This window comes from Sitophilus oryzae, unplaced genomic scaffold (genome assembly GCF_002938485.1).
Source record: "Sitophilus oryzae breed Bouriz unplaced genomic scaffold, Soryzae_2.0 scaffold_358_pilon_pilon, whole genome shotgun sequence".
In the NCBI taxonomy this organism is placed as follows: domain Eukaryota; kingdom Metazoa; phylum Arthropoda; class Insecta; order Coleoptera; family Curculionidae; genus Sitophilus; species Sitophilus oryzae.
The window spans coordinates 1,663,741-1,683,490 of record NW_022146927.1 but is presented as its reverse complement, the minus strand read 5'-3'; the positions used below and the strand labels follow the sequence as shown (position 1 = coordinate 1,683,490).

The 19,750-nt window shown below is 32.2% G+C and overlaps 3 protein-coding genes and 1 non-coding gene across 4 annotated transcripts; 3 read left to right on the top strand and 1 right to left on the bottom strand.

Moving 5' to 3' along the window:
• Window positions 1–1,994: 1,994 nt before the first annotated feature.
• Window positions 1,995–2,066, bottom strand: Trnad-guc. Its single transcript has one exon. It is a non-coding gene; the product is annotated as a tRNA-Asp (tRNA).
• A 200-nt stretch (window positions 2,067–2,266) lies between these two features.
• LOC115884876 lies at window positions 2,267–2,889 on the top strand. Its single transcript, XM_030903583.1, has 2 exons — window positions 2,267–2,545; window positions 2,601–2,889. The coding sequence occupies exons 1-2, from the start codon at window positions 2,432–2,434 to the stop codon at window positions 2,745–2,747; spliced, it is 261 nt and encodes an 86-aa protein (XP_030759443.1). The 5' UTR covers window positions 2,267–2,431; the 3' UTR covers window positions 2,748–2,889.
• A 1,348-nt stretch (window positions 2,890–4,237) lies between these two features.
• On the top strand, window positions 4,238–9,413 carry LOC115884889 (stromal membrane-associated protein 1-like). Its single transcript, XM_030903603.1, has 5 exons — window positions 4,238–4,444; window positions 4,933–5,137; window positions 5,194–5,383; window positions 6,419–6,898; window positions 8,334–9,413. The coding sequence occupies exons 1-5, from the start codon at window positions 4,327–4,329 to the stop codon at window positions 8,739–8,741; spliced, it is 1,401 nt and encodes a 466-aa protein (XP_030759463.1). The 5' UTR covers window positions 4,238–4,326; the 3' UTR covers window positions 8,742–9,413.
• Window positions 9,414–11,914: 2,501 nt separating this feature from the next.
• Window positions 11,915–16,842, top strand: LOC115884838 (stromal membrane-associated protein 1-like). The gene is given in 6 exon segments (XM_030903540.1): window positions 11,915–12,122; window positions 12,616–12,820; window positions 12,877–12,919; window positions 12,921–13,067; window positions 13,859–14,338; window positions 15,754–16,842. Coding segments are annotated over 6 exon segments (1,404 nt in total). The 5' UTR covers window positions 11,915–12,004; the 3' UTR covers window positions 16,165–16,842.
• The last annotated feature ends 2,908 nt before the right edge of the window (window positions 16,843–19,750 follow it).

Here is a 19,750-nt window from a genome sequence, read left to right as displayed (position 1 = left end):
CAGGATATATATTCCCTAAGTATATAAAAATACCGTATGATCGAAAAAAAACAGCGTCTAGTTGGCTTGGAAATGACGATCGATGAGACAGCGGTCTTCATTTCATTGCTATTGCTGACGCCGTTTTTTCGATCATATTTTACCTATACTCTGGTTGAGTGCGTGAAAACAGCGTCATAGAAGGCGTATATATTACATTATGTTTGAAACTTTATTATACATATACAGGGTGTCCCAGGCTGAGCGTGCATTAAAAGTTTCCAGAGAACTACAATATCTAGATCGGAGATTTGTTGCACATCATTGTTTCACAATGAGATCTATCGATTACTATATCGATTAAAAATATTTTCAATATGGCGGCACTTCCGGAAATACAATTACCGGGTTTCCATTTGAAAAAAAATGATTTATGATAATTTATTAATCGCTCAATTCCATGACAGCTACAGCTGTCTATGTACTATATACATAATTTTTATGACTTTCGAACAATTTGATGTCTGAAACAGATCGATACCACGTACATATTATGTCACAGTGGCTGTGGTAATCACTAAATTTGATGCTTAGGCTATATACAATTTTTTTTGAGAGGCAGTTTTTTTCCTCCAAAAATTTTAAATATTTTTTTTTCTCAAAAACGGTTATTGTTAGATATAGAGTGTTTGATATAAAAATTCATAAAATTTCATAGAGAATTTAAATATGTAATAAAAAATGGGGGTTCCCATTTAAAATAAGAAAGTTGCTTTCAACTTCCGGTATTTTCGGAAGTGCCGCCATATTGAAAATATTTTTAATCAATAGATCTTATATCTTATAGAGAAACAATGATGTGCAAAAAATCTCCGATCTATAGCCTCTGTATATCTCTAGATAACTATGTTTAATATTTTTAGTAAACTGATTATAGGTAATTTCTTGCTTTTTTTAATTATATATGACACTGAATATCATCGCTCGTCATTTCTAAGGTAACTTGACGCGGTTTTTTCGCTCATCTAGGTATGGAAAAAAAACTAATAGCTCTAACTAGAGAGCTTTATGGATTTTTTGGAATTTTTGAAAGTAAAAAAGTTTAAATAGTTTTTTTTTCTCTTAAAAAATGATATTTTTATGAATTTATTCTTATGAAATATTCATAAAATTCAAAAATATCAAGGAGACTAATAAACATATTACATATGCATAACTTTTAAAAATTTAAATATCATCAAAAATAAAATTATAATATATTATACAGTGTATTTCTAAAAATATGTTCAGATTTTTAGCATAAATAAAAATTTGTCAGGTAAAAATAAATCTATTTGCCTTATCTTACACTGATACAAAAGGCGGTAAATAAGAATATACAGGGCGTCCCATTTAATTCTCTATTTATTTTCAATTTACATATATTTTGGCATGAAGATTTAAAAAATTGTGATACATTCTTAATTAAATAATCAAGATAATGGATAACAAATTATTAATTTTGACGCCCTGTATATATTTCCATTTTTAATTATCAAATAAATAAGTATTGTATGGATGGTAATAAAAAAATAATGACAAGAAAAATATAAATTCAATAATTCTATATTGATGGAGAAAAAACAACTAAAAAAATAACATTTTAAAGAAGTGCTTACCTTACATGACATGTTCAGAAACATATTTTTTTCTCTTTTGTTATTTTTTAAACAAAACTGTTTTTTTTATGTTTGACTCAAAACGAAGGTTCATGCGAATCTGACACAACACAAATCGATGCATCTGCTTATAAAGTGGTACTTAACCAAGGTGGTACAAATGGTACAATAATAATAGTATCTTAATTTTAATTAGTATGGATGTAATTACTTTTAATACATCGATCATCTCGGTAATTACGAAGAAAACAATGAAACAATGCAGATTATTACCATTTTACTGTTTTGTTTTGATAGCTAATAGTTTTAATTATACAAAACGGTGTTTTTTAATAAAAAAAATATATAAAAAAGTTACTCTCCGGCCGGGAATCGAACCCGGGTCTCCCGCGTGACAGGCGGGGATACTGACCACTATACTACCGAAGACTTGTAGAACGTTTCAATTTCATAGTATTTAAACCAAAATATTTAATTTCGAAATACTTTTGTATACTTATTTTATTTTTTTTAAGCCAAAATACTCTTTAATCTATAAAAAGCATATAAATTTCAATCAAAATACACAATTTCAATCCAATAAATGTGTTTATTACACTTTATTTTATGTTCCATCAGCTGATTTTGACAAGAATTTTTTGACAACCCCTCGAAATTCGGTTGAGTGACGTAACATTCGAAAACAAATCGGCATATTTCGTAAGAAAACCTATTTATCGCATAAAAATTTCGCAAAACTGAACTCTTCTCTTGGATTTCAGTTTGAAATTTAACATATCAGAAAAGAAGGGGCCATGAATTCCCCTATTTTGAGCAGGAATTTGTCTCTAACCTCTAAACTAGGGCATCGGTTGATTAAATTTCGATATGGGCCCCACAGAAATGTACCTAGCGGTTCAGGGACTCAGGTAATAACACTTTATTATGTTAGTAATGATATTTAAGTATAAAAAGTAATTTTAGAGCGCTCAGAGTTCAGCAAAAGCAGGTTCTAAGACTCAAGGCAGCTCGGCTGAAGCTATTTGGGACTTTCAAATACCAGCACGGTGGAGAAGAGCCCCTCTTAGCGAGGAAGAGTGTGCTGTGATAAACAACGGAGGGCCCCTTTGAAAATAGAAGCTAGTTTAGAAACCTACACAGGCGTTATTTATTAAAATTAGTTACGGTATTGTTATATTTGACTGTTACGAGTGTGTTCCTTTAAAAAGAAGACATAGATGTGAAATAAATAAACGTAAAAATGAAGTTTTCATTGATCTTTATTTTTTGCAACAGTTTCTGAATTTAATTTCAGAATCAGAAAATTATTTTTTTAAAAATAATCAATCTAGTTGGCCGATTTATGTCTTTCCAAATAAAAATTGTGATAAAAATCTTAAAAATAGAAATAAATTGCTTATAATTTAATCAAGTTATGTCTATCCATAATTTGAGATCTAATTAATGATTAGTGTAATTTTTTAGTAGGAGGTTTTCTAATTTTTCTCCAGAAAATCCTGAAAATTAATTAAACAAAACGAAAATGTGGTAGTTTTGGCAACGTCGCGTCTCAAATACACGGGAATTATTCGAAGTGTCTGAACGTCCGCTGAACGGACAAATAAAAATAAAATAGTCGTCCAGTTTTTGTATATAGTTTCTTCAAATACCGTATGATCAAAGGCGACTAGAGAATATAAGGACATGTAACGCCCCTATACGGGCTGCAGCAGAATTTGTGACCTTAGAGACCTTTTTTTTGGTGGCAAACAATGAGTCATCATTTGGTCACCAGCGACAATTTTAGCGATTTTTAATAGTTTGTGTGTAGTAAACTTTGTATAAACTTTATTACAATAGTGATTAGTTGTTCAGCTTTCAAGTGTAAAAGCAGCAGCGATAAGAAAGAGCCAGGAGTTACGTTTCATAGGTAAATAAACAGCCCACTCCAACTTTTTAGCGTTTTCTTATTGAATTCGATAATTATTCTTCAATTTCAATTAACATCTATATGTGCTTGATATGTGCTATACGTCGATACTAGTTTTGTACCTTTTGTTAACATTTTAATACGTTTTTTTCGTAATAAATTAAAAGGATGATAAAAACCATAGGCGTAGTCAAAACAATTATCAAAAAATATAAATATTGCTTCAAACAGCTAGGTTAAGAAAAATATGTGCTACGGCACTGTTTGGTGACATCGTCACAATTTGCTCTCGGGTATTATTTGTCCTTGAATTGTTGGATTCTTTTAGTCATTGATCAAAGGTATGATCCAAAAAAACGGCGTCTAGTTGGCGGCGAAATGACGATCGATGACATTCCCTATATAACTTTACATAGAAAATAAAGTCGTTTTATATGTCGTTTTAACATATAAGACTTTATTTTCTACCTATATTTCTTTATGACTTTTATTTCCTACAGAGTTGAAATATGTTCAACGGTAGTAAGAGCTATATCTTCCATTTACAGATCCGGACAATTAATTTATTTAATTCATATCCGTTTAGCGGACCAATAAACACTCCAGCAAACCAAAAAAGAAAACCGCATCGACCTTGACCAAAAGAAGAAAAATCGACCTGTCACCACCACTGTCATTCGTGACGTATCGCCTCAGTTTGACGTTTGTAAATGGCAACCACCCTTTGTTGTCATTTACAAATAGCTTTTTCTCCCATTGTTTAAATAAATTACGGGGAAAATGAGTCTCAAAGGGGACAAGGATAAGGTGAAGCAGCTCCAGGATAAGTGCCAGTCGGTGTTAAATGGTTTGCTTCGCGACGAAGACAATAAGTATTGTGTGGATTGCGACTCCAAAGGTAGGTATTGTACTTTTGAATCGATGTGTTTTTGAGGAGGATTTCGCACGCTCCACGTCATATTTTTTATTAAAATCTTTATCTGATCGGTTGTTCTTCGATTTTTAATCGTATAAGTCAATCCGCATGATTTTTATCTCATTATTTTCGATTTACATGAGGCTGACTCCATGGTACTCAAAAAGTATTATCTCTTAACATGAAACAGATATATTCAACCATCCAAACGCCTACATTTAATAAACTTATATTAACTTTCAATTCTTTACCAATTACATCAAATATAAACAGTTTTTTCATATATTTATAGATGGAGAAGGCCAAATATTACAAATAAACATTCTCTGTTGATCTTATTAAATGATTCTTGATTGATTAATGTTAAATACTCAGTTATAAAAGATTTATTCTAAACAGATTAATACCTAATAATTTTTATGGCTTGTGATAAAATTTAATACTCATAAAGATATAACGTTATTTTTAAGGGCCACGATGGGCTTCATGGAATATCGGCGTTTTTCTCTGTATAAGATGTGCGGGTATTCACAGAAACTTGGGAGTGCACATCTCCAAAGTGAAGTCCGTGAATCTGGACTCTTGGACACCCGAACAGGTGGTTTCCTTGCAACAAATGGGTAATTCCAGAGCGAGGGCTGTGTATGAAGCAAATTTACCTGATAATTTTCGAAGGTACATTATATTTTAATGATTTTTTCAAAGGGTTACAAGGGTTATCTTATTTCTAGGCCTCAAAATGATACTAGTTTGGAGTCGTTTATCAGAGCAAAGTACGAGCACAAGAAATATATTGCTAGGGAATGGGTAGCTCCGCCATTGCCAAAAGTAAACTGGGAGAAAGAGATCGAGGAGGAGATGGAGAAGCAGAAAAGGAAGAAGAAGACTATTTTGGAGAAGAAACCTCTGGCTAATGTAGAAGTAAGTGTAAGAAATATTTAAATTTTTATCAATTGTTATAGTCTGTCCAATGAGAAAATTCTTGACAGTGATAGATATGTCTTTTTTTATCAGTATTTTTATTTGAATAGTAAAATATTTTTACAGGCTTATCTTACATTTGCCTATTTTTTTTTTTAGTTTTGTTAGAGGTCTACTGTTTTGAGTAAAATCTCCAATGAAGTGGACTATTTACATATCTAATAGAGGGCGCTGATTCTTAACTGTTGAAAAGTTGCTATATTTTTTCATTATTTAGTTTCGTTTTTTCAGTTTACTAAACTGTAAAAAAGATATATGAAATATAGTAGACGCTGCATTATACTTAATAGTAATTTACAATGATTATAAAATACACAGTGAATTAAATTAAGTATTTTTAGTAGAAATTTAAAAATGTGAATCTTTGGGATCCAAGTTGTTGAATCTTTGGGAGTTATTCTCGTTTATTGCCGATTTTTATAGTCTTTTTTAAAAATTGTACTTTTAAGCACAAACAGTTTTTTTTTACAACTAAATTTTCGAGTTTTTGTATTGTATATCTTGAAATTGTGTGTTGAAAATATGCTGAAACATTTAAACAGTTGAAGCAAAGAGCTTGTAGCTTTCCTGATAAACTATTTTAAACGAAAACGTGATATTAAAGTTTTTTTTATTACCCTTGACTGTAGTCAGAGAAGTAAGTTTGATTGATAAGCACCTTATACCACTTTCAAAGTTATTTCTACTTATTTCGATTTGTAAGGAGTACCTGCTGCATTAAATTTAAATATTGCTACTGTGAGTGTTAGTATTATTATTAGTTAAATTAAAAATAAAACGTAAAAATCTTTAAAAAATTATATAATAAATATATTGTTTCCCAATTTTACATTAAGATTCATCTTATGAATCCATCACAATCTGTGTCACTCAAAGTTGAACACGTGTATCGGAAATTGTTTTGCGATTACTTTAGTTAAAAAACTCGCACTTATTTCTAGGACACCCTGTATATTGTTAATGTAAATTTTCTAGGTTCCTCAGTTACCAAAACCAACAAACCCTAGCCCCAAACCGTCAAGATCATCGTCAAACACTCCAGAAACTAAAGAGAAACAGAAACACACCACCAACAGCGATCTCCTTGGTTTACAAAACGGCGAGGATAGCTTTAGTAACTTTATATCGGCGGTACCCCCGGTGCAAACGTCAAACTCGACTGTAACCGCCACAAATACCGAACAAGCGAAAAAAGAGGAACCAAAAGACAGCGCAAAGACCGAAGAGGAGAACTTTTTTAACCAGACGTTGCCCGCTGAGAAGGAGAAAGTTAAGTTGGATAAGGACAGTATTTTGGCGTTGTATGGTAGCGGACCAACCATTCCGAACAATTTTGGACAGTTCCAGAACCCTATGCAAGGTTCTTTTCAGGGTGGTACAAATCAGGTACCGTTTCAGGGTGGTACTGGAGGATTTCCGGCGTTTGGAGGCTTCCCTCAGCAACCCAATCAACAGGTAAGTTATTTTTTTTTATCTTAAGGTTTTAGAAAGATTGAAGTTTGATATAAAAGTCAAAATTTTAAATAACATTACTTGCCTATACGAAAATTCAATATCCAAATGATTCAAAAATCAAAAATACCAAATGATTTTTATTTTCTTCGACGTTTTTCCACGTAAATGAGATGAGAAAATTAAGAAGAAAAACAATAAAAAAATAATAAACTATTTTTACCGATAACTGCACTGTGCAAATATTTTCAGGCAAAATATTTTCTAAAGATATCATCTTCGCAAATGCCGGCAATGCAGCGCGTAATCAGGGATAATAAGGATTTTTGGGAATGTCTCTGTAATTTTGCGACCGGACAGAACGATGAACTATAATTTCTAAACAAAATTTAATAAACAATAAAATTTATTTAGATTAAATTATACGGTTTACGACGCGATAGTCGCTTAATTTTTAATCCAAATGTGCCTGATTTTTAAAAGTGCTTCTACTGTAAAGGTTAAAGACGCATATCGTTAGGTTTTTGTTTAAATCGGTAGATCGGTAGCTTACAGACGAAATCGGTAGACCTGGCAACTCTGCGAAGGACTGACGCGCTGGAAGCGCTGGTAAAGCGCGGGAAGGGATAATATTAATGGAGATAAAGGGCAGCTGGATGGGAGGCGGCGCCATTTGCAAAATTTGTTGTCTTATTGGAGTTCTCTCCAAAAAATCCTCTATGGATATTTCGCCACTGCAAGAAAATCTACAAAATAAAATATTTTTTTTTGTAAACACTTGTGCGTTAATCCCAAACGGAAACTACTTGTCAGAAGTTAGGTTTACAGATGATATACAAATTTGCCTAACGAACAAAAAAATGCTTAACGTTTCGGAAAGTTTATCTCTTTCCGTCGTCGGAAGCAAAAAAAATACAAAGAATAAAGAAAAAAACTATTTAAAATATTTAAATTCCACTATTCGAGAACACTTTAGTTTTTTAAAACAGATACGTCTACAAAAACCGTTGACGTTCTGTTAAAATCAACGGTTTTTGTAGAGATTTTGGAGAGATGAATCCGCCACATAGGTATAGACATTTTTTATTGGAGTTAATCTAACTCAAAAGTCGTAGTGGAAGTGGAAAAGGGAAAGTTGTTGTCCATCTCTGTTTAAGCTTAGACTTTTTATAGGCGTTTCATTCCAATGCATGTAACTGATATGCCTAAATGTGACATTACCACACCTGTATGTATAGGTAGCGGTCTATGAAATATATAGCTGTTTATCATACTCCAATATTGTGTCCGCATTCTTGAAATTCTTTTCATAGACACAGATCCAGTAGAAGTAGTAGTACTTTAGGGTCTTAACACTTATAGCATTGTTTAGAGCGCCCCCTTTTTTATAACTGAATTTGCGAACTATTTTTGGAGCCATCTATTTTCCTTATTGCAGAATTTCATTCAAAATGGAATGTCACAGAACCAGTACTTACCTCAGACGGGCTTTCAAAACTGGAATAAAGCGCCAACTTACCCACCAAATCAAAATACGCAATTTTTACCAAACCAGTTTGCGTCACAAAGTACCACTCCATTCCAAAATGGACAGAGTCAGCCCCAGTTTGGATCCTCATTTAACATGGGAACCACCCAAATGTCCTTGGGACAACAACAACAACCACAACAACAGTTTGTAAGTTCACAGCAACATCAGTTAGGCCTACAGCAGATGCCCAACGCTTTCTTCAATAATCAATCTATGGCGTTGCAACAACAGTTTGGTAATTTGTCACTAAATGGTGCTACCCAGGCGCCTGCAGGTGGGCCTACGCCAACTCTATCCACTAATATATGGCAGTAGCGATAAATTTAAACATATATCGGTGTTTTTAAAGTCTTTTTCCTTGTAAAACACTTGGGCACAGCTTATTCATTCCAGCTTGGTTACTTTGAAAAAGATATTTTTAAGTTTTGTATTCTTAAAGGTAATTTAGTTCCTTATATACACAAAAACAAACATACATTTGAATGGTAATTAATTTATATAAGACTAGGAAAAGAACAGTAAATATTTTTATGGGAATGAAATCTGGGTTCATAATATTATAAGTTTTTGTCCTGTAAACTTTACTGATTCATTTTACAATATATCAAAAATCTATAGTAACTCGACAGTGTAGGAGATATGCGCAGAATGTTATGCGCAAATTCTCGAAAATATACCGAGTGATGAGCTGGATACTGAATAAGCCGTGTCTGAAATCAAATTTAATTATTTTTTAAGTAAGGTACTTATTTAAAAGAGATTTAAAATAAATCAAGTCACACACTTTTATCATTGTTATATAACCACGTTAAAGAATCTATGTGCAGGGTAAGTTGTGGTAAGAAGGCACCATAACCTCAAATCGGATGCCAAAACTACAATGCAACAACTCTGAGTAAAGGCTTAGTGTGGATTATTTGAATTTTACATAAAAAATTATATGGATAGATGTATGGATATTTAATTATATCTAAGATTTAACGAAAAGAGGCATTGCAGTATTTTATTTCGTAATTTTTAAAGTGATGTTAGGTCGTATACATACATATAAAAGAATATACGTACATGCCTTTCATATATAAAACCTAAACTATAGATCATACCAAGTAAGCTTTTAGTCACGTGATTAAGCTTGACCGGCACAGCGTTGTCGAGTTTTGCATATTTTCTTTAAAAAAAATATTTTAGGAAACAAAAATGTATTAATTATAAATATATAAACAGTTATTAACTACATCAACAAAGCTCACCTCCTTAAGAGCACTTAAGGGACATAAAGGGCCATTAATACCGCTTTCCAATTCAAAATATTTTTATAAAGTTGCGATGAGTTTTTTACGACTATTAATTATCTTGTACACTTCGCACTAAAAGAGGTTCTAAAAAGATAGAGATAGATAATAATCGCACCATCGATGACGTAATTGAAAGTTTAGTTGGTATCGATTATATAATATCTATCCTTCAATGTTTGCAATATATTCTTTTATATGTATATGTGTTAGGTGCATTTACGTAAACCGATAAGCACGGCGTGATAGAGTGAAAAAAAAACGTCATAGTAGGCTTAGAAATTTCATTTTAGTTTGAGCTTTACTGCTCGAGTTTTTGACATTTAAGAGGCAACATTCTAAAATTTAAATATAGTTTTTAAACAGTAAAATAATTATTTTAGATACTATAGATTGAAGATTTAAGAAATTCACAAGAACTTCGATTAAACGTTGTTTCTATGACTTCTGTGACATTTTTTTTATCAATTCACGCTGTACATGTGTTTGAAACAAGTAAAATCAATGGTTTTTAAAAAAAATTATATATATTTAAATTCAGTTTGACCATGTTTTTCTTCTGTTTTCATTGCTTCAAGGCATTAGCAACAAATTTCCTTAGTTTGGACGAAAACAACTTCATTTGATCTTATTTTTATTGAGATTAATTATATTTTTAATTAGATTTATAAAATTATATTATTAGGACAATTGTGCGACCTGCGGAGTCTTCCTCGGGCGTTTTTACTTATAAACAAGTACTATAATAAACAGATTAAACTATTTAAAAAGAATCTATGTACTAGAAGCGTGACCTACGTGAACGTACAGGCCTAACAAGTCAGTCTCAGTGACGTCACATTAGTAGGCTTCGTACTTGTCTATTTTACATGTATTTATTGAGAAAAATCCGATAGATATTAGTAATCAAGTAAATATAGTACATAGGTAATAATTAGATGTACTTTTGTGACGTCATTTTAGTGACTCAGGCTCTTTACGACCACGTTGGCCAGGCTAGATGGAAGATGGAATGGTGTGCTGTTTAAAATTATCCAAATATATTTTTTCTATGGATAAAGGACGGCGTAAACAATTATTATTGATAACTGACTGACAAGTTTGTATTTTTAGGACAAAAATATAATGATTCATTGTCATATGAGTAATGCTCCTATAAAGGCTAGTACACTTGGTGGTCCGAACTTTATTCCGGAAACTTCGGCAGCATATTCTGCAAAGGAAAATAAGTAAAAAGGTTTGTATAAATGTATGTCCTAAAATGCTTAGTTTCCGAGATACAGGGTGTAGAAGTTTCATTTTTATTTCATTTTTTTCCAAATAATTTCTGAAGTAACGTCAATATTAGGATGAAAATCTGTGTCTGGGAGTTTTTTGACATGACAAATTTGATTTTGATGTCAATATGAGTCCCATTTGTAGGGGGCGCCACCTACATATGTTTTAAAAGTTATTACTCTTTAAACCAGTTAAAAATATGTAGGTGGCGCCTTCTGCAAGCAGGAGTCATATTGACAACAAAATCAAATTGCTCATGTCAAAAAACTTCCCCTAATTTTCATCCAAATATTGACGTTACTTCAGAAATTATTTGGAAAAAAATCGAAATAAAAATGAAACTTCTACACCCTCTGTATCTCCGAAACTAAGCATTTTAGGACATACATTTACAGGAACTTTTTTCTTATTTTTATCTGCAGAATATGCTGCCGAAATTCATCCTTGTTTATAGCATTCTGCATGTTGTTGCCGTCTCACTCTTTTGGCAGATGCTCAAAGTCTTTACTAACCTCAAAGGAGTATTACTTGTATGTTTATTTTTCATTCTTGCCCGACAAAGATATTTTATGAAAAAATACCTTATTCTTATTAAATACTAATAATCTATGTTTTATGCAAATCACCTAATAACCCAATCAACCTGACAATCCTGAAAAATGTTAATTGTCAATATATAAACAGTTATTAAAAAAAAAAAAAAACTTCATTAAAAAAATTACCAATTTTCGTAACTAGGTCGGCCATATTGAGGAACTTTAAAAAATTGTACTATATCTTCCATTGACAGATCCGGACACTATTTTAATTCATAATCCGTTTACGGAATCAACAACACCCAGCAAACCAAACCGCATCGACCTTGACCAAAAGAAGAAAAATCGACCTGTCACCACCACTGTCATTCGTGACGTATCGCCTCAGTTTGACGTTTGTAAATGGCAACCACCCTTTGTTGTCATTTACAAATAGTTTTTTCTCCCATTGTTTAAATAAATTACGGGGAAAATGAGTCTCAAAGGGGACAAGGATAAGGTGAAGCAGCTCCAGGATAAGTGCCAGTCGGTGTTAAATGGTTTGCTTCGCGACGAAGACAATAAGTATTGTGTGGATTGCGACTCCAAAGGTAGGTATTGTACTTTTGAATCGATGTGTTTTTGAGGAGGATTTCGCACGCTCCACGTCATATTTTTTTATTAAAATCTTTATCTGATCGGTTGTTCTTCGATTTTTAATCGTATAAGTCAATCCGCATGATTTTTATCTCATTATTTTCGATTTACATGAGGCTGACTCCATGGTACTCAAAAAAGTATTATCTCTTAACATGAAACAGATATATTCAACCATCCAAACGCCTACATTTAATAAACTTATATTAACTTTCAATTCTTTACCAATTACATCAAATATAAACAGTTTTTTCATATATTTATAGATGGAGAAGGCCAAATATTACAAATAAACATTCTCTGTTGATCTTGTTAAATGATTCTTGATTGATTAATGTTAAATACTCAGTTATAAAAGATTTATTCTAAACAGATTATGGTAGTGTAATAATTTTTATGGCTTGTGATAAAATTTAATACTCATAAAGATATAACGTTATTTTTAAGGGCCACGATGGGCTTCATGGAATATCGGCGTTTTTCTCTGTATAAGATGTGCGGGTATTCACAGAAACTTGGGAGTGCACATCTCCAAAGTGAAGTCTGTGAATCTGGACTCTTGGACACCCGAACAGGTGGTTTCCTTGCAACAAATGGGTAATTCCAGAGCGAGGGCTGTGTATGAAGCAAATTTACCTGATAATTTTCGAAGGTACGTTATATTTTAATGATTTTTTCAAAGGGTTACAAGGGTTATCTTATTTCTAGGCCTCAAAATGATACTAGTTTGGAGTCGTTTATCAGAGCAAAGTAATGAGCACAAGAAATATATTGCTAGGGAATGGGTAGCTCCGCCATTGCCAAAAGTAAACTGGGAGAAAGAGATCGAGGAGGAGATGGAGAAGCAGAAAAGGAAGAAGAAGACTATTTTGGAGAAGAAACCTCTGGCTAATGTAGAAGTAAGTGTAAGAAATAGTTAAATTTTTATCAATTGTTATAGTCTGTCCAATGAGAAAATTCTTGACAGTGATAGATATGTCTTTTTTTTTCAGTATTTTTATTTGAATAGTAAAATATTTTTACAGGCTTATCTTACATTTGCCTATTTTTTTTTTTTAGTTTTGTTAGAGGTCTACTGTTTTGAGTAAAATCTCCAATGAAGTGGAGATTTTACTTTATTTAGTTTCGTTTTTTCAGTTTACTAAACTGTAAAAAAGATATATGAAATATAGTAGACGCTGCATTATACTTAATAGTAATTTACAATGATTATAAAATACACAGTAAATTAAATTAAGTATTTTTAGTAGAAATTTAAAAATGTGAACCTTTGGGATCCAAGTTGTTGAATCTTTGGGAGTTATTCTCGTTTATTGCCGATTTTCATAGTCTTTTTTAAAAATTGTACTTTTGATTGTACGATTGATAAGCACCTTATACCACTTTCAAAGTTATTTCTACTTATTTCGATTTGTAAGGAGTACCTGCTGCATTAAATTTAAATATTGCTACTGTGAGTGTTAGTATTATTATTAGTTAAATTAAAAATAAAACGTAAAAATCTTTAAAAAATTATATAATAAATATATTGTTTCCCAATTTTACATTAAGATTCATCTTATGAATCCATCACAATCTGTGTCACTCAAAGTTGAACACGTGCATCGGAAATTGTTTTGCGATTACTTTAGTTAAAAAACTCGCACTTATTTCTAGGACACCCTGTATATTGTTAATGTAAATTTTCTAGGTTCCTCAGTTACCAAAACCAACAAATCCTAGCCCTAAACCGTCAAGATCATCGTCAAACACTCCGGAAACTAAAGAGAAACAGAAACACACCACTAACAGCGATCTCCTTGGTTTACAAAACGGCGAGGATAGCTTTAGTAACTTTATATCGGCGGTACCACCGGTACAAACGCCAAACTCGACTGTAACCGCCACAAATACCGAACAAGCGAAAAAAGAGGAACCAAAAGACAGCGCAAAGACCGAAGAGGAGAACTTTTTTAACCAGACGTTGCCCGCTGAGAAGGAGAAAGTTAAGTTAGATAAGGACAGTATTTTGGCGTTGTATGGTAGCGGACCAACCATTCCGAACAATTTTGGACAGTTCCAGAACCCTATGCAAGGTTCTTTTCAGGGTGGTACAAATCAGGTACCTTTTCAGGGTGGTACTGGAGGATTTCCGGCGTTTGGAGGCTTCCCTCAGCAACCCAATCAACAGGTAAGTTATTTTTTTTTATCTTAAGGTTTTAGAAAGATTGAATTTTGATATAAAAGTCAAAATTTTAAATAACATTGCTTGCCTATACGAAAATTCAAAAATGCCAAATGATTTTTATTTTTTTCGACGTTTTTCCACGTAAATGAGACATAATCTTTATAAAAATTTAAAAATTAAGAAGAAAATCAATAAAAAAATAATAAACTATTTTTACCGATAACGACTGCACTGTGCAAATATTTTCAGGCAAAATATTTTCTAAAGATATCATCTTCGGAAATGCCGGCAATGCAGCGCATAATCAGGGATAATAAGGATTTTTGGGAATGTCTCTGTAATTTTGCGACCGGACAGAACGATGAACTATAATTTCTAAACAAAATTTAATAAACAATAATACTTATTTAGATTAAATTATACGGTTTACGACGCGATAGTCGCTTAATTTTTAATCCAAAAAAGTGCTTCTACTGCAAAGGCTAAAGACGCATGTCGTTAGGTTTTTGTTTAAATCGGTAGATCGGTAGCTTACAGACGAAATCGGTAGACCTGGCAACTCTGCGAAGGACAGACGCGCTGGCGCGACGCGGAGAAGCGCGGGAAGAGATAATATTAATGGAGATAAAGGGCAGGTGGATGGGAGGCGGCGCCATTTGCAAAATTTGTTGTCTTATTGGAGTTCTCTCCAAAAAATCCTCTATGGATATTTCGCCACTGCAAGAAAATCTACAAAATAAAATAGTTTTTTTTGTAAACACTTCTGCGTTAATCCCAAACGGAAACTACTAATCAGAAGTTAGGTTTACAGATGATACACAAATTTGCCTAATGAACAAAAAAATGCTTAACGTTTCGGAAAGTCTCTTTCCGTCGTCGGAAGCAAAAAAAATACAAAGAATAAAGAAAAAAACTATTTAAAATATTTAAATTCAACTATTCGAGAACACTTTAGTTTTTTAAAACAGATACGTCTACAAAAACCGTTGACGTTCTGTTAAAATCAACGGTTTTTGAAGAGATTTTGGAGAGATGAATCCGCCACATAGGTATAGACATTTTTTATTGGAGTTAATCTAACTCAAGAGTCGTAGTGGAAGTGGAAAAGGGAAAGTTGTTGTCCATCTCTGTTTAAGCTTAGACTTTTTATAGGCGTTTCATTCCAATGCATGTAACTGATATGCCTAAATGTGACATTACCACACCTGTATGTATAGGTAGCGGTCTATGAAATATATAGCTGTTTATCATACTCCAATATTGTGTCCGCATTCTTGAAATTCCTTTCATAGACACAGATCCAGTAGAAGTAGTAGTACTTTAGGGTCTTAACACTTATAGCATTGTTTAGAGCGCCCCCTTTTTTTATAACTGAATTTGCGAACTATTTTTGGAGCCATCTATTTTCCTTATTGCAGAATTTCATTCAAAATGGAATGTCACAGAACCAGTACTTACCTCAGACGGGCTTTCAGAACTGGAATAAAGCGCCAACTTACCCACCAAATCAAAATACGCAATTTTTACCAAACCAGTTTGCGTCACAAAGTACCACTCCATTCCAAAATGGACAGAGTCAGCCCCAGTTTGGATCCTCATTTAACATGGGAACCACCCAAATGTCCTTGGGACAACAACAACAACAACCACAACAACAGTTTGTCAGTTCACAGCAACATCAGTTAGGCCTACAGCAGATGCCCAACGCTTTCTTCAATAATCAATCTATGGCGTTGCAACAACAGTTTGGTAATTTGTCACTAAATGGTGCTACCCAGGCGCCTGCAGGTGGGCCTACGCCAACTCTATCCACTAATATATGGCAGTAGCGATAAATTTAAACATATATCGGTGTTTTTAAACTCTTTTTTCCTTGTAAAACACTTGGGCACAGCTTATTCATTCCAGCTTGGTTACTTTGAAAAAAGATATTTTTTAAGTTTTGTATTCTTAAAGGTAATTTAGTTCCTTATATACACAAAAACAAACATACATTTGAATGGTAATTAATTTATATAAGACTAGGAAAAGAACAGTAAATATTTTTATGGGAATGAAATCTGGGTTCATAATATTATAAGTTTTTTGTCCTGTAAACTTTACTGATTCATTTTACAATATATCAAAAATCTATAGTAACTCGACAGTGTAGGGAGATGTGCGCAGAATGTTATGCGCAAATTCTCGAAAATATACCGAGTGATGCGGCTGGATACTGAATAAGCCGTGTCTGAAATCAAATTTAATTATTTTTTAAGTAAGGTACTTATTTAAAAGAGATTTAAAATAAATCAAGTCACACACTTTTATCATTGTTATATAACCACGTTAAAGAATCTATGTGCAGGGTAAGTTGTGGTAAGAAGGCACCATAACCTCAAATCGGATGCCAAAACTACAATGCAACAACTCTGAGTAAAGGCTTAGTGTGGATTATTTGAATTCTACATAAAAAATTATATGGATAGATGTATAGATATTTAATTATATCTAAGATTTAACGAAAAGAGGCATTGCAGTATTTTATTTCGTAATTTTTAAAGTGATGTTAGGTCGTATACATACATATAAAAGAATATACGTACACGCCTTTCATATATAAAACCTAAACTATAGATCATACCAAGTAAGCTTTTAGTCACGTGATTAAGCTTGACCGGCACAGCGTTGTCGAGTTTTGCATATTTTCTTTAAAAAAAATATTTTGGGAAACAAAAATGTATTAATTATAAATATATAAACAGTTATTAATTACATCAACAAAACTCACCTCCTTAAGAGCACTTAAGGGACATAAAGGGCCATTACTACCGCTTTCCAGTTCAAAATATTTTTATAAAGTTGCGATGAGTTTTTTACGACTATTAAGCTATCTTGTACACTTCGCACTAAAAGAGCTTCTAAAAAGATAGAGATAGATAATAATCGCACCATCTATGACGTAATTGAAAGTTTAGTTGGTATCGATTATATAATATCTATCCTTCAATGTTTGCAATATATTCTTTTATATGTATATGTGTTAGGTGCATTTACGTAAACCAATAAGCACGGCGTGATAGAGTGAAAAAAAAAACGTCATAGTAGGCTTAGAAATTTCATTTTAGTTTGAGCTTTACTTCTCGAGTTTTTGACATTTAAGAGGCAAAATTCTAAAATTTAAACATAGTTTTTGAACAGGAAAATAATTATTTTAGATACTTAGATTTAACAAATTCACAAGAGAACTTCGATTAAACGTTGTTTCTATGACTTGTGTGACATTTTTTTTATCACTTCACGCTGTACATGTGTTTGAAACAAGTAAAATCAATGGTTTTTAAAAAAAAAATATATATTTAAATTCAGTTTGACCATGTTTTTCTTCTGTTTTCATTGCTTCAAGGCATTAGCAACAAATTTCCTTAGTTTGGACGAAAACAACTTCATTTGATCTTATTTTTATTGAGATTAATTATATTTTTAATTAGATTTATAAAATTATATTATTAGGACAATTGTGCGACCTGTGGAGTCTTCCTCGGGCGTTTTTACTTATAAACAAGTACTATAATAAACAGATTAAACTATTTAAAAAGAATCTATGTACTAGAAGCGTGACCTACGTGAACGTACAGGCCTAACAAGTCATTCTCAGTGACGTCACATTAGTAGGCTTCGTACTTGTCTATTTTACATGTATTTATTGAAAAAAGAATCCGATAGATATTAGTAATCAAGTAAATATAGTACATAGGTAATAATTAGATATACTTTTGTGACGTCATTTTAGTGACTCAGGCCCTTTACGACCACGTTGGCCAGGCTAGATGGAAGATGGAATGGTGTGCTGTTTAAAATTTATCCAAATATATTTTTTGTATGGATAAAGGACGGCGTAAACAATTATTATTGATAACTGACTGACAAGTTTGTATTTTTAGGACAAAAATATAATGATTCATTGTCATATGAGTAATGCTCCTATAAAGGCTAGTACACTTGGTGGTCCGAACTGTATTCCGGAAACTTCGGCAGCATATTCTGCAGATAAAAAGAAGTAAAAAAGTTCGTATAAATGTATGTCCTAAAATGCTTAGTTTCGGAGATACAGGGTGTAGAAGTTTCATTTTATTTGAATTTTTTCCTTATAATTTCTGAACTAAATTCGGCATTTGGAATGAAAATTTTATTGAAATAAAATTTTCTGAGCATATGTAGGTTAATTCAGAGTAATTTTTAAAAATATAGAGTTCTACTAAAAAATGCCATATCAAAGTTGTGTTTTTTGTAATAGAAACACCCTATATATTGATTTTCGAATTCTGGGAGAAACTAAGCATTTTAGGACATACATTTACACGAACTTTTTTCTTATTTTTATCTGCAGAATATGCTGCCGAAATTCATCCTTGTTTATAGCATTCTGCATGTTGTTGCCGTCTCACTCTTTTGGCAGATGCTCAAAGTCTTTACTAACCTCAAAGGAGTATTACTTGTATGTTTATTTTTCATTCTTGCCCGACAAAGATATTTTATGAAAAAGACTAAGTTATTTATTTTGTGCAATTTTTAAGTTAAATACTTTTTCCTATTACAATTCAAAACTGTTTTAAATTAGTAACGTACTGAATATGGTCTTATGAGTATATTGAAGTAATTGAGCCTATTATGGATGACGTAACAAGATATGCAACATAGACAGAATGTACCCTTAAGTGTCATACGTTAGGACTTGCTGTATTGTTGGTTGCATATTCAGTAACTTCATACCAAGTGGATCGATTGCAATATAAACCAAAACAGGATAAACTTGACGAATTTTCGTGTAGAGTATTATTTATTTGATAGATTTTGTACTCTTCAAACGTAGTTTTTGGCTTGTCTACGCTGTATTATAATTGTCACCAAAATAAAAAAATATAAACTATATGATGGAACAATCGAAGTGTTTTTTTTTCTATTTAATGTCCTTCATGTCGATGTTATTAACGACTCAGAGAAAAAAGTATAGAAGCTCCCTAACATAAGATCGATTTTAGTAGGTATAGTTAAGGAAAATAAATAAAACAACTTTTAATAAATAAATAAATAAGATTTATTATTGCCACAGTAGAGCAAAGAGCATTACACAGTTTATATAAGCGTTAGAAATATTTTAAAACAGCAATATACCATAAGATCGGAAAAACGGCGTCAAGGACTGAGAAAGAAGGTTGTAGTTCATTACTATATTGAGTAAAAATGATTTTTCAATGGTATAGCTTAAAATTTAAGAAAAATATTTTTTTTGGAAATAGATTTGTATGTGGAAACCTTGTATCCTTTTTAATCTCTCTATAATTAGTGTAAATTTTTGTCTAGAGATTGACCTCGACAAAATTATCGCCGATTATCCTTCCCCAGCCGTCTTTGACGCAGTTTTTTTTTGGATCA